Source organism: Melospiza melodia, chromosome 1 (genome assembly GCF_035770615.1).
Source record: "Melospiza melodia melodia isolate bMelMel2 chromosome 1, bMelMel2.pri, whole genome shotgun sequence".
NCBI lineage: Eukaryota > Metazoa > Chordata > Aves > Passeriformes > Passerellidae > Melospiza > Melospiza melodia.
In genome coordinates this window covers 126,313,243-126,326,553 of record NC_086194.1, presented here as the reverse complement: position 1 = coordinate 126,326,553, position 13,311 = coordinate 126,313,243, and the positions used below count along the sequence as shown (strand labels likewise).

Below are 13,311 nucleotides of genomic sequence, written 5' to 3'. Positions count from 1 at the left end.
ACTATCACCTTCCCATTCTCACCTTTCCCATACTAATATGCATGAAAGCTTGGGTAAGTTTCAAGTAATGTATTTCTGAATAGCATTCAGTGTACCATAAAAACCTAAAGAATTAAAAGTTAAAAAAAAATTGCCACACACAAAAACCCCCACCAAACTCCCAAATTTGTATGTTTTAATTAGCTATTGCTAATTTCAACATTTTAAAAAAATCAGTTAATCTGTGGAAAGCAGACATTTGGAAACAGTGTATTTTATGAATATACAAACCTGACTTTTTCTTTGTGACATTTAGCCAATGCTTTGCAGAGACTTGGATCAGGGCAGAGGTCAAGAGGGGACTGACCCTTCTTGTTGCGAATACCGAGGTCAGCCCCGTTGGCTGCCAGGAAGCAGGCAATAGATGCAGCACTCTTCTTCTCTGCTCCTTGAGTGCCAAGTCCCATAATTAACTGAAAGAAAACAAATATGTAAGCAAGAAAGACTCTCTAAACAGTTAAGAATCATCTGGCTAAAGGAAAGCTACTTGACATGCACACATGCACATATATACGTAAATGTGTAAGGCAAAGGAAGCGTCTCTAGAACTAAAACCAAAACAATTGCTTCATTCTGAGTCAGCTATATTCAGCTTTCTTTTAGAAACTAAAATTTAGCAAGGAATAGTTCTACTGAAGCACTCAATCTCCTGTACACCTATACTCACGTGTGAAGTGGCTGTCCTTCTATGTAAGCACTGTAAAGGGCAAAGTTCCAGTGGGTATATTCAGAACACACTTCAGTATATAGTCAAATTGCTCAGTTAAGACAAAATGCTACCACTGCACTTGGACTGAAATCACAGTTGAGCATAGAAATGAATGCACATCTACTTTTAGTCCAGTCAGAAAAGTACCTGCCCAAGAGAGACTGAAATTCAGTTACTTTCCCAGCCTGGATGGATTAAAACCCACACACTGTCCCTATCTAATCACATAATGCTACTCTGCCCTTTCACAGCTGTTACTGTATCCTTGTGTAACTGCTTCACAGGGTCAGCCAGAAACACTAAGAAGGCTCCCAACCGCAGCCCAGCAAGGAGTGGATTCCCCAAAGCATTCTGGGCTCCCAACACCTTTTTGTATTAAAGCTCAATCAGATGAAATGCATTAAGTATAATATAGACGCCAGAACTGCTGGCATCACTAAGAGTCCCTCAGCAAACTACACTACACTGTATTCAGAGGAAGAGCTTTGGCAAAGCTAGGGCAGCTCGAACTCAAGGAAACCCAGTTGCTTAGGGAAGCATTTTATAAACCTCAGTCTATATGTTGTTCCTTTTTTAAATTAGAAGTTCTTATATCAATACATGTCACTGAGGCTACAAGACTCTTGAAGGTCTCTTTATGAAGTCAGATACTTCTCCTGCATTCTTCCTCATGATTAGGTAAGAACAGTACAGCTCCAAAAGCTTTATACCAGGAAAATCAGTAAGTTATGGAAACAAATATTATTTTTGTGGTGTTCAGATAACAGAAAATTTTCATTTATCAATTGAGACTGTTTTTCTGCACTTCAATTGCAGAACTGGCTGAAGCAAAGCAGAGATGTGTTCCAGCTTCAGTCCTGGTACTTTGGATCGCATTATTAATAATAATAGCCAAGGCAGTACAACACCCAGTGAAACTGATTTGCTCCAAGGTAGGCAGAGTCATTGTGGAACAGTCATCTACATTAGTCACAAAAACCCTAGGTGCTAAAATGCCTCTGCATGCTGTACAACTTGAAAACACTAGGACAATGTTGCAGCCCATGACATTTCTCAGGAAGCCTGCAACTTTTCAGGCACAAAGAATGAGAGCACCACAAAAGAACCCATGCACAAAATACTCTCCATTTTGTCTCAGTGCCCAGTATGGCTGCAGTATACCTCTGGAGGGGGCTACCCCTGAAATGCATCAACACAGGCAAACCCAGCCAATGCACCAGTGAGGGAGAAGTCTCAGTGCAATCCACAAAAACTGTACAAATATCATCCAAGTAATTGTACCTTTGAAGCAGTAAACACTTTCCATTAGCTTCTTTCTTTTAAGTTAGGATTTAGGCGGTGGCATCACTTAAAAGCATTTTAAGAGTCAGAAATACACCTTAAAGACACTTGTATATTAAAATAAATGACACAAAATGACCCTGGGAATAATACAGTTGTTTAGGATAAGAAGTACTGTAGGCTAGAACAGTGCATCTGTAATAAAGCAATTCAAATGACTTTTTTGTGGTAGTGGAGACTATACTTCAGAAAATTTCTCCTCCTCCCAGCTGTAGTCACCACAATATGCTGGATGAAAAACTTAAAAATTACTTAAAGAAATGGGGCTCACTGCTCATAGCACTTGAGCACAGTAATATTTTTCAGAATGGTACCTAAAAAGAGTAGGGCTTTGTGTACTATCAAGATTGCTCACTACATGCATGAATGTAAGCATTTAAACAGTCTATCAAAAAATCAGCTGAAGAAACCTGACAAAAATTGTTTTATGTATAACATAAAATATCCTGAGTTGGAAGGAATTCACAGGATCATTAAGTTCAGCTCCTGCCCCTGCACAGGATAGCCCCAAGAGTTGCACCAGGCGCCTGAGATCATTGTCCAAAGGCTTCTTGAACTCTGGCAGGCTTGGTGCTGTGACCACTTCCCTGGGGAGCCTGCTCCAACGGGCATAACGTTGGCATTCAGAAGGAACTACTAAAAAAAAAAAATCAATGTTAAAGAATTCCTTCAATTTAGTTCCATTTGTGAAATAAGTGAATGATAATCAGTAAAAAGTATTGTTTCATATTTTTAACAGTGGTCAAAGTAGAAAGTAACAAATCATACAATTTCAATGAGTTGCTGTCTAACAAACTTGATCAAGTATGAAAAAACTCTAAAATCCTGCAAGTGAGATTTTTCTTTTCAGTTTATTCAACTGAAACAAAAATAGAAATAATTATTTCTATTAAGTATGTATGTGCTACAAAGAGGCGCCCTACAGGCCTCAGTAGGTTGGAATCTCCAAGACAGCAGTGCAAAATTAATTAAAATTTAGCCAAGCAAAAATGAGCTCTAAAAGCTAAATATTTACAGAGATGTGTTGCTATCACATTGCCTAATGAAATCTGACACATTTTGCAACCTTTAAAGGAATTAATGAAGAAGAATAAAAAAATCTCTCAAAACAAACCCTCAATTTAAGTCAAAACATTTACAAAAAGAAAATCTTACTGATTCCCAGGCAAAATTATTAATCCTCTTTATCATCTATTATCCATCACCTGTATTTGCAATTCCACACAAAACAAATTACCAACGTGTGCTTGGATAGCTTTAAACGTCCAAATGCCTGCACATATTTTTACAGCTTCAATTCCATCTTTGTTGATACTCAATTTTGGGGAAAAGGCAGCTTAATATTTAAAACTGTTTAATGGTAAAACCTAGTTCATAGAATTTTTACCTTACTCTTATTTAAATAAAGGTAGATAGGTACAGGTATTGTTCTCATTTCCTGTTTTCAGAAAACGTTTTCAAGATAATTTGATTTGCTGATCATCTTAAAGCGTTTTCAGATATATTTACTCCATCTTTTACATTTCACATAAAATAAAAACAAGCAAGTTTTTGTCTCTTCTCTGCCAGAACTTATCTTCTCCACACCACTTAAACCTCCCAAATTTGTTAGTTTGGCAAAAATTTTCTCTGCAGCTAAACAAAGTGCAAAGAAATGACCAGTAGTTTGATCACGCTAATAAAGGAGAGGACGTATTGGATGATCATGATTTTTTAAAACTTTAAAACATTTTTAGGTGATCAGAGACACAATGATGAGGGAATTTTTTTGTTCCGCATATCTTTTGCCTTATCTTTGTCTTATTACTTCAATAGAAATGTGAAAAAATTACACTTTTGTTTTAAACCAAGAATACTTCTCAAATGAAGCTAGAGATAAAACTTCATTATTTAAAATATAAATTCCCCCCCCCACAAAGAGAAGTTTAAAAGGTGATGGAAAAAAAACCCGCTTCGGTTAAAATCCCCAAAACTCAATGCACAACTCTAGTTTCATTGTGAAAGCCATTAATAAGACTGAGCAGAGAAACCAATTTATGAAATGCCAAATCTGAGAAAAAAAATTCCCTTTCATTCATTTCACAGTTAAACACAAAGTATTCTAGACAGCTCTCATAGAGTCCATTTCAGATCACAGAAACAACTGAGCTGTCACTGCTCTTCTTGTCTCATTTAAAAGGACAAACACGTTTTCTTACACGTTAGACATATTTCAAATCTCTTTCAAGGCTTATTCCAGTGTATTTCAGAGAGATTCAGTAACCAATTTGAAAAAAAAATAGTACAGTGGAATTATAGTTTTGAACAAAGACTTTTCATAAAGTTGGTGCATTTGTTTTTTCTTAATGAAACACAAAAGCAACAACAAAAAAATTTCTAATTTTAACCCTCAATTAAAATCAGAAAAAACATTATACTAACAACTAACGGTTCGGTAGTTCTGATACACTGATACACCATTATTTTGTGCATCTTTAATATCTAAAGAAAAAAAAATGTTTCTTTTTCTCAATCTGAATTGCTCCATAATTTTATTCCTCCTTTGTCTCTCAGGTAAACTACAAACTTCACCTCTATATATGGGGTTCACACAGCTTCTTGGGTGTGAGGGTTTCTTTTTTCCAGTAAAACATTTTGACTTTTACTACCTGGAGGCTATTTGACTATTCCCTTTGACTACAGCACAATTTCTGAAGTGAACTCTGTCAAAAATACAGATCTCAATAAACATACTAAATTAAGAATGCCTTGTTCTAACAGAAAATACTTTCAGAAAGTTAGAGAAGCAACTAAGCAACTAAAGTTATAAAGACATGCAAGACGCTGAATCACAAAAAATTATTTCAGTCTTATTCTGTACTGTAATACTGTTGAATTCTCTTTCCAAAAATGCTACTTTGATTTTTTGGCAGCCATATATGTTCACTACAGAAGATAAATTCTTAGAAATATTTTTGACTACATAACCCTCTTTCTTCAAAAAAGGTAATGACTTCATGTGGAAAGCCACATAGAACAGTATGATTTCTGCCTACACTGCAGTTTAATGCAGAATGTCTACATAAAGTAATGCTGCCAAAACCCAGTCCAACAGTACAGAAGTAGACCAAGAGACAAATATACAGGGGAAAAAAAGAATAAATAAATGTGTTTTATTTACTGTGTTCTTTGATGGCTCCCAAGCAGTATCTACCTTGCCCACATCTTGCATGTCTTGGAGTTGGCGGAGCTGTGACAGGGTGTGGTGTCTCAGGGCTTCATGCAGGGGAGTATCCCCATCTTTATCCTGAATATCCAATTTAGCACCTGCACGAACTAAGAGCTGAAAAGAGAGAGAACCAAATTAAAAAAAAAAAAAGCTCCCTTTTAGAACTAATTTAGTTCTAAAAAAATTATGGTTTAGGATTCTCTAGGAGGTTCAAAAGGGCTACTCCTATCTTGCTACAATTCACTGTTTAATTAATTTAAATTCATTTTCCTTACCTGGAGCTCAGCCCTCAAACAATACATTTATCTGTTTCAAATATCAAGCTTATTTCAGCAGAAGGCTAATGCTTGCCTCTGCTCTGAATGCTACAAAGACATAATTTAAGAGGATCCTTTCTACTTCCTTAGACTTAATTCTTGTAAGACAGCCCACAAACAATGTAATTTATTAGAGCAATATGTACAATACTTGAGATACGTATATATTCTTTACTATTAGTTTTCAATGATCTCAAAAATCATCATTTTCACACCATACTAAACTTTACAACTTAATTTACAGTGTCCTCACGTTAACAAAGTAGTTAAGCATGTACTTTGGTTAACCCTAATTCAGGAGAAGACATAAAAACCAATGACACTATTAAAAAGTCTCTCAGAACACTTTGGAAAGTAATGAACTGTAAGACTTGTCTCTAAGCTAATTTTAGACACCCGTTCCTATTCACATGACACAAAACAAGCACAAGGCTGCACAGGCCCTCCTATTCCTATGGCCTTTGTATACAGCCCTTGATAATTCAGCCTACCAGAACTTGCTTAAATACACTGTTGAACAAAACAGAGCAACACATGCTGACAAAAAAATACTAACTTTCCCTAAAAATTAAATTCCATCACTGTCGCCATTCAGAAGCCCGTAGGCAGCAGCTGAGGTTTTAACTTCAGTTTTTGAGCTTCTGCTACTCTGCAAAATTGGGATTAGCAGTAGAGACAAAAGGCATAATCCAGAACCAAGAATATACAAAGAGGGATCTCCCTCTTTGGAACCCACATGCCTGCAAGGAGTTTCAGTTTCTCAGAACCAAAGAACCTCAAACATCAGAACAGGCTAAAAGGAATTGAAAGCCTAATTTTCAAGGAAGTATCTGTCTGCAGTTGTTTGCAGCTTATCATTTTCCCCAACCTTCTCTTCCACAAGTGAAATCAAGAATACCAGCTAATAGCTGACACAGTCTAGTCTCAACTTTCTTACACTCTCTAAATGGATTTACTCTGGACCAATTTATTTTCTCATATTCATATCTTGTGTCTACCACTAGCTCTTTACTGCTATGAGTTTCTCCTGGAATCCTTGACTACCACAGATTTTCAGAGTCTTTGCAGAAGTTTAAAAAAATGATTAAAAAAAAAAAAGCAAACCATTGCCCTTTGTCATGGCAGTAGGACTTTTAAAAGAACCATGCTACCTTTGACCACTATTCCACAAATGCCTAAGGGTACAAACCCAGCCCTGGAAGCTATCCAATAGGAATTAGTTTTGGAATATGGAGCCAACATGTTCTTTGCATGGCTACATGAGCTATTTTAGGACTTATTAAAAGTTAATCCAGTTCTGAAAAACGGATACTCTACAGGGTCATTCACTTAAACGTTCTCAGATATAAGCATGTCAGTGAAACACACATGCTAGTTGTTCTACGTGCCTACCTTCCTCTCATCTGCTACATTAATATTGTATTCCCAGGTACTGTGTAAATTCCAGAAGGGCACAAGAGTTCACCAAACACAGCTGCCAAATAGCTTACAGGATGCAAGTGGCACTGACTCTAGGAAACCATTCTTCTGGTAGCAAGCAGTTCCAGATATAGGGCCATATCACATGTTTCACTGTAACGGGATCACACCCATCAGCCCGCAGAGAGGGAGAAACCTTATGGCTAAATAACACTTAACAGAATGCACGTCTGCATAGGGGAACAATTCCGTGTAGGCCTGAATAAGAGACAGTTTTCCATACAAGATGACTCCATAAAAAAAAAAAAAACCATCAAAGGCCAAGGCCAGGTTGATGTATTCACTCTGAGAGCAGTGAGTGCTCTCTCCGAGCCTCAAAATCCCACAGCAGCAAGGCAAACAGTCACACAGGTCCTCTATGACAGGCCAGAAACAGCAAGCTATGCCAGACTCATCGCACTTCCTGTGCTAGCAACAAAGCTTTGTTAAGTTGAAGCATTCACTTTTGCAACCATGCAAGCAAAAAACCAGGATAGCATTCCTTTCACCAATAGGGCACTACTGTTCACTGCTTATAGGTCTCCCAAGCTAAGAGCATGGAATGTCAAACACTCAGAGACTGAAAAGGAGTTAAGGTCCTAAAAGATGTTTCGTGTTATAATTTGCAAAAGCTATGAGCAAGAACAATTACTCATACAGCAGGAGGCATCAGAAATGCTATTTGAAGATCCTCTTACAGCACCACAAGATTCAGACAAGTAACAGCTGAACATATTCTTCCTTACTAAACAAGAAGGGATGCTGGAATTGGCAACCACACAGAGGAAACCATAATGTACATGTACAAAAATTTAGCATGCTTCAAGCAGCGTTCATATTGCTGACTGACCTTCTGTGCAAGTTGGCAGGCTTCTGAATGAAACAAAATCCAATCAAACAAACATGCAGCGACTATATGTTGTCAAATAATTTTCTGAACGTTCATGAAATATTCATATTTTAACAGCCACCATCAGCTTTAGCCAAATGCCATTAACCATATGGCTTACTGCAAATAAGATACTTACCCTAACAATTTGTGTATGCTGTCGTTCAACAGCAAGATGAAGAGCAGTTTGCTGGTTAACGTTCTGGATATCCAGGTTAGCATTGCCCTGCAAGATATTCAAAACATTAGAGCATTATCACCCCAGCAACTCCTCTACAGGCAAGGCAGTCCATTAGGACACTGACTATGACTCTGAATACAATTCCTAGTTAAGGGATTTGAGAACAAAAGTGATTGAAAACTTCAATTATTCACTGTACAGATGTTAATCTGTTGAATGAAACTAGGTATCCAATTTTTCAGTCCCTCTGCACCATTAGGCCATTGTAACAATCTCAAAGGCAAATTTGACCTTTAGAGCTCAACACATCCTTCCCTCCTCCACTGCTTCTGCATTGCGACTGCAGGCATAAAGCAGCCAACTATTTTCACATCAGATGGTTAACCAAAGCATGACATTTAAATCCTCCTGAGAAAAGTCCTACCTGATGCACCAAAAGTTCAGCCACTTCCACATGATTATTAAGAGCTGCCAGATGTAAGGCCGTGTAACCATCATCTTTTTTCTCATCAACAATCCACGGTCGTGGTAACTTGGACAACAACACACGCATTGCGCTGAAAAACATAAGCAGAGATGGCATAAACACCCCTACAACGTATGCTGAGTGACAACAGTAGAACAACATTAATTCTCAGAGCTATGTACTAGTGGCTAAAATAATTTTCATCTTTTTTCAAACAGAGAGAGTGGGTGAAAAGCTATACCAACAGTTTCAAAGCAGAATAATTTCATGTTCATTTCCCTCTCATTAAAGCACACAAACAAACCATACAATGCCTGGAACAGTGTGAGGATCAGGTTTGTTTTTTAGAAGAATGCTATCTAGCAGTAAAAATTACATTAAAGAAGTATTCAAACAATCTCTGAAATGTAGAGAAAATAATTTTCTCCCTCAAAATCCTTATAGCATCCTTTACTTCAGTATTTAACGACCAAGTTCCACTACATTAGATTTCTTTAAAATCATCACTTTATAAACTGATGCCATGGGCTGTAACAGTTAAAACTCAGTTTCTAGGAAAGAAAATGGAGGAAGACCTCTTAAGCACAGACAAAATAAATGCTGAAACTGTTAAGTGAGAACTAGTGGGATATTTTCTTAACAAATAATGGTTGACTATAACATACCATGGCAGTGTCTGGTAGTCAGGGAATAGGGTGGGGAAAAGCAACTTGACTACTACAAGTATTAAAGCACACTAAAATCCATAAAATCCAAAGTTAACCTTCAGTTAAGGGTATTAACAACACAATGCTAGATAAACAAATTGCTCAATCTTGTATTCTCTGAGAAATAAGGTTTTTGTAAGCTTATATGTCTTCACTTAGCTTTTGGAATACATAAGTTACCACACTTAAACCCCTTATTGTCTTATCTTTATAAACAGCATATGCAGCTCCCTTATGACAGTTCCTTAAAGATAAACACAAAACCAGAAACTGCTACAATCCTGTGCCAAGAAACCTCTTCTGTCATCTGATGTTTCCCTACTGTTGAAGGAACATGATATCTACAGGAGAAACACAGCTTCTGCACAAAATTCAAATTTTTAAAATCCAAGTAATCCTTGCTAATGCAAGTGGAACCACTCAGTCACACAGTGCATTGCAAGGCAGATAATGTATCTAAATTAAAGAGTTCTTCAAGAGCTCTGGTATCAAAAATGTGGGATCTCAATAATCCTCAGAAAAAGACTCACGATTGAACCTCTCAGCTTTTACTTAAAAATACCCTCATAAGGCATGAATGACTGCCCCGTCAAGTAACAACTGAGCTCCCAGTTCATTCCAATCATATGTTTCCTTGAACATCCACACTGAGGTGAAGTAGTATTCATTCCTAAGCTCTCTTTTAGAACAAGCCAATGAGTTCCCTATTAAAAAACCCTAAAAGTTGTGTCTGGGCACAGATCATCCTAATAGACCTTCCTTGAAAGCAGAGAAGTCTGTGAGTTAACAGTAAGGAAGTGCATTCCTTCCTACTCTCGGCTCAAATGCTCCCATAAAAGACTCTGCTTGACAAGCATCTCCATGTTCTCCTGCTACTGAGTGCACAACAGAAACCTCTGGTTTCACGCCTATGCTACAGCTGCCAGAATGGCATATTAAGTGACACTTTTTTGTCCCCAGAATCAGAGTGTCTATAGGAATCCCAACTAACCAACTGCATTTTCAAGCCACAAGGTCATCCAAACCCACAGGAAACCAACTGCTACATGAAGCACCCATAGCCATGCTGCTCTGGATGTTTGTCCTCCTCAGAGTGGACAGAAGCCATTCTCAGCCTCTTAGGATTATTTGTTTTCCTGGCAGACTGCTTCTCACTTCCTCACAGTCCAAACCACTTATAACACAGCAATATAAGACAACAACACTTAACAGACTGTACATTGCTCAATGTAAGCCATTGCTCAGTTTCTATTCATAACACCTTCTACAGCTCTCATGTGCTAGGAAGAAAAGACTAGAATACTTCAGAAAAAAAACCAAACAATGGCAACATTAATTCTTCGGGAGATTCACTTATGCAGGATTTTTCAAAATTAGCGATATAATTTAATAAAACTCAAGTTACCAAAGCTTTATGAAATGTGGCAAAATTAACCAGTATAAAGTTGCACTGATAAACATAGTCTATTTTGTCATGCAAAGATGCCATATCTACATCTACAAATCTTGGCACCATCAGAACTGTGTTTAGCTGCTTTAGGGGAGCATGCCTGGGGCACTATGGTTTGCTTGGTATCTGGGCACACCACCACACCAGCTCTTCAGAATGCTGGGCTGATTCAAAGCACACAGTCCCAACAGCACAACTAGCCTTCTATAGTGGCTTCCCACAGGGCATCATGTCATGTAAGCTCTTTATCTTCACCTGCCAGGCTCAGTGCTTCCAAAGACCCCATAAAGCTCTTATCTATTGTGGATAGTCTAAAACCACAATAAAAAATTCCTGAAAATTCCCTATGACTGATAGAAGCAATATGACTATGAGTAATGAGGAAAAGGTGGGGCAACAATAACCTAACAAAACAAAGAAACAAAAAAGACCAACAAGAAATTTTTCTTAAAACTGCAACTACAACTTGAGGAACACTGTGAAAGGGCATCAACACCAATTACAGTCAGCATGTCTCCAAAGTAGCTCCAGTCACTAAACAACAAACTGTCTTAACCAACTCAATGATATGTTATATCCTTTTTTTTCAGTAAGGAAATAAGAAAATTGCCAGTTCTACAGATGAACAAAATTTGAAGTCCATTGACACACTTTATCAGATTTCTCAATATGTAAATATACTTCAGAAATACTACTGACATTTCTTTCATACATCTCATCTTTGAAACAAAAATAAGAAACCAACTGACTCAGCATTTTGTGTGCTGTGAAGAAAAATCACTCATCTTAATATGTGAATGCTATCCTTACCAGATCCTCTTTGAACTCTTTAGTTTGCTGTCTTGCACCAGAAAAATTTTTATCTGAAGTGTGACTGAAAAATATTTGGAGATATCTTGCTTTCAGAGAAATGAGATGCCTGCTACATTTCTGAATGCTTTTAAGATACATTGGTCTTACTGGAAAAGCAGAAGGACCACCAAAACAAATAGCATCTGTATGGAATACATTTTTATCTTACTGTTCACAGCAAATCACTGAAGGGTCAGGAACCACTACTCAGTTGTTTCTTTTTATTCAGAAAAAGACTATATCTCTCTTTCAGACCATGCTATATTACAGGACAGAAGGCTAGAAGGACTGTTTCAAGGAATGACACCTTAAAATTCTGCAAGATATTATTATGCTACAATGGTAAATTCAGCTCAGTGGCTGCATCCTCCTCCTCATTAGATGAGAGGTAGTTTCTTTCAATTTTTATAGGATTTTCTAGAGCTCCTGCCAAAATTTTGACAGTTAAGTGGCTACCATTCAGAGCAGCACTCACTGGAACAGGCATACATCATAAAAAGTCAAATTAGAGAATTCATGTTGCCAATTACACATAATTCATGATTCACTCTCCCCCATGAAGTATTACAGAAGAAGCTGGGTTGTATTGCTCTGTTTTGAAGACCACAACATAGATGTGAAAACTGGCTTTTATCTTGTATACATTAAACAAACCACAGACTGCTCTCACTGTAGTTGCACTGCAAAGATCAAGAAATAATCTATTAGTAAACCTGATCATGAAAACACCTGAAGAAAACTTTGCAAACTATCATCTTCAGTGTGTTCAACAGTAACAGATTATATGGCTGGCTGAGGGGCTGCAAAGACTACTGATGAAATGCTTAAAACTCTTAATTGAAACACTGAACTTATACCATCACTGTGCTATTTGTACATTATTACTAAAGCATCACCAATAAAAAAATTTTCTAATAGGCAAGCTTTGGTATTTATTGGTCTGCAGTATTTTCAGCTTAGCGGGAAGCTCATAAAAAGATTTTGGGCCTTTTTTACCTGGATGCCCATTTGCAACTTCTGAACATTTCTAATGGAACAAGAAGATAAAAACTCCAGTGAGAATTGTTGAGGGAGTTATCTGCAAAGCTTTAATAGGGATAAGTAAACTATTGCTTCTTCTCTGGGTGCTAAACACGTGCTCAGTCAAAAAGGACAGAGAAAGCTCATGTGTGCATAGGGGGCTGAGACAGAGGTATCTGCTGCTCTCCCAGGTGCAGCTGCTGGGGGTACACTGCCTTATACTGCCCAATTCATCCCCATAAAATGACAGCCCAGACTCTAATAGTTACAAGTTATTTGGTCAAAGGAACATCCACAAATATGGTGCTACATTTAATTTGAGATGCAGAAGAGTAACAGCAAATGCTGCTGTTGCATGCATCTTTATTTGATCTTGCCACGTAAGTAGTACTTTTTTTTTTCTGTTTCAGGTTTTTAGAGAGTCTGGAACCACAGCTTAACATATATAGGACCACAGAATCACTTGGATTAGAAGAGACCTTACAGATCATCTCATTCCAGCCCTTGCCATGGAAATTAAGCAGTATGAACCGTGTATTTTCAATATAAGATATGGCACAGATCTGAACAATACACTAATTAACTTTCTGCCACACAGAGCACTTGTTTCAACACCAGTCACCAACATTAGACATACAAAAAAATTTATTCTTATGATGAAAAGTTAGCATATG

General features: G+C 37.4%; 1 protein-coding gene across 3 annotated transcripts in view; it reads right to left on the bottom strand.

The window, feature by feature from the left end:
• MIB1 (MIB E3 ubiquitin protein ligase 1) overlaps positions 1-13,311 on the bottom strand; it is a 78,010-nt gene that overhangs the window by 18,098 nt on the left and 46,601 nt on the right. For 2 of the 3 annotated variants that reach the window (XM_063167375.1, XM_063167384.1), the window contains exons 13-16: positions 8,567-8,699; positions 8,101-8,187; positions 5,250-5,411; positions 271-452 (exon numbers count right to left, since the gene is read on the bottom strand). In XM_063167375.1, coding sequence (XP_063023445.1) covers positions 271-452; positions 5,250-5,411; positions 8,101-8,187; positions 8,567-8,699 — 564 coding nt within the window. The remainder of the gene's footprint in view (positions 1-270; positions 453-5,249; positions 5,412-8,100; positions 8,188-8,566; positions 8,700-13,311) is intronic. The other variant, XM_063167394.1, reaches the window with a different exon arrangement.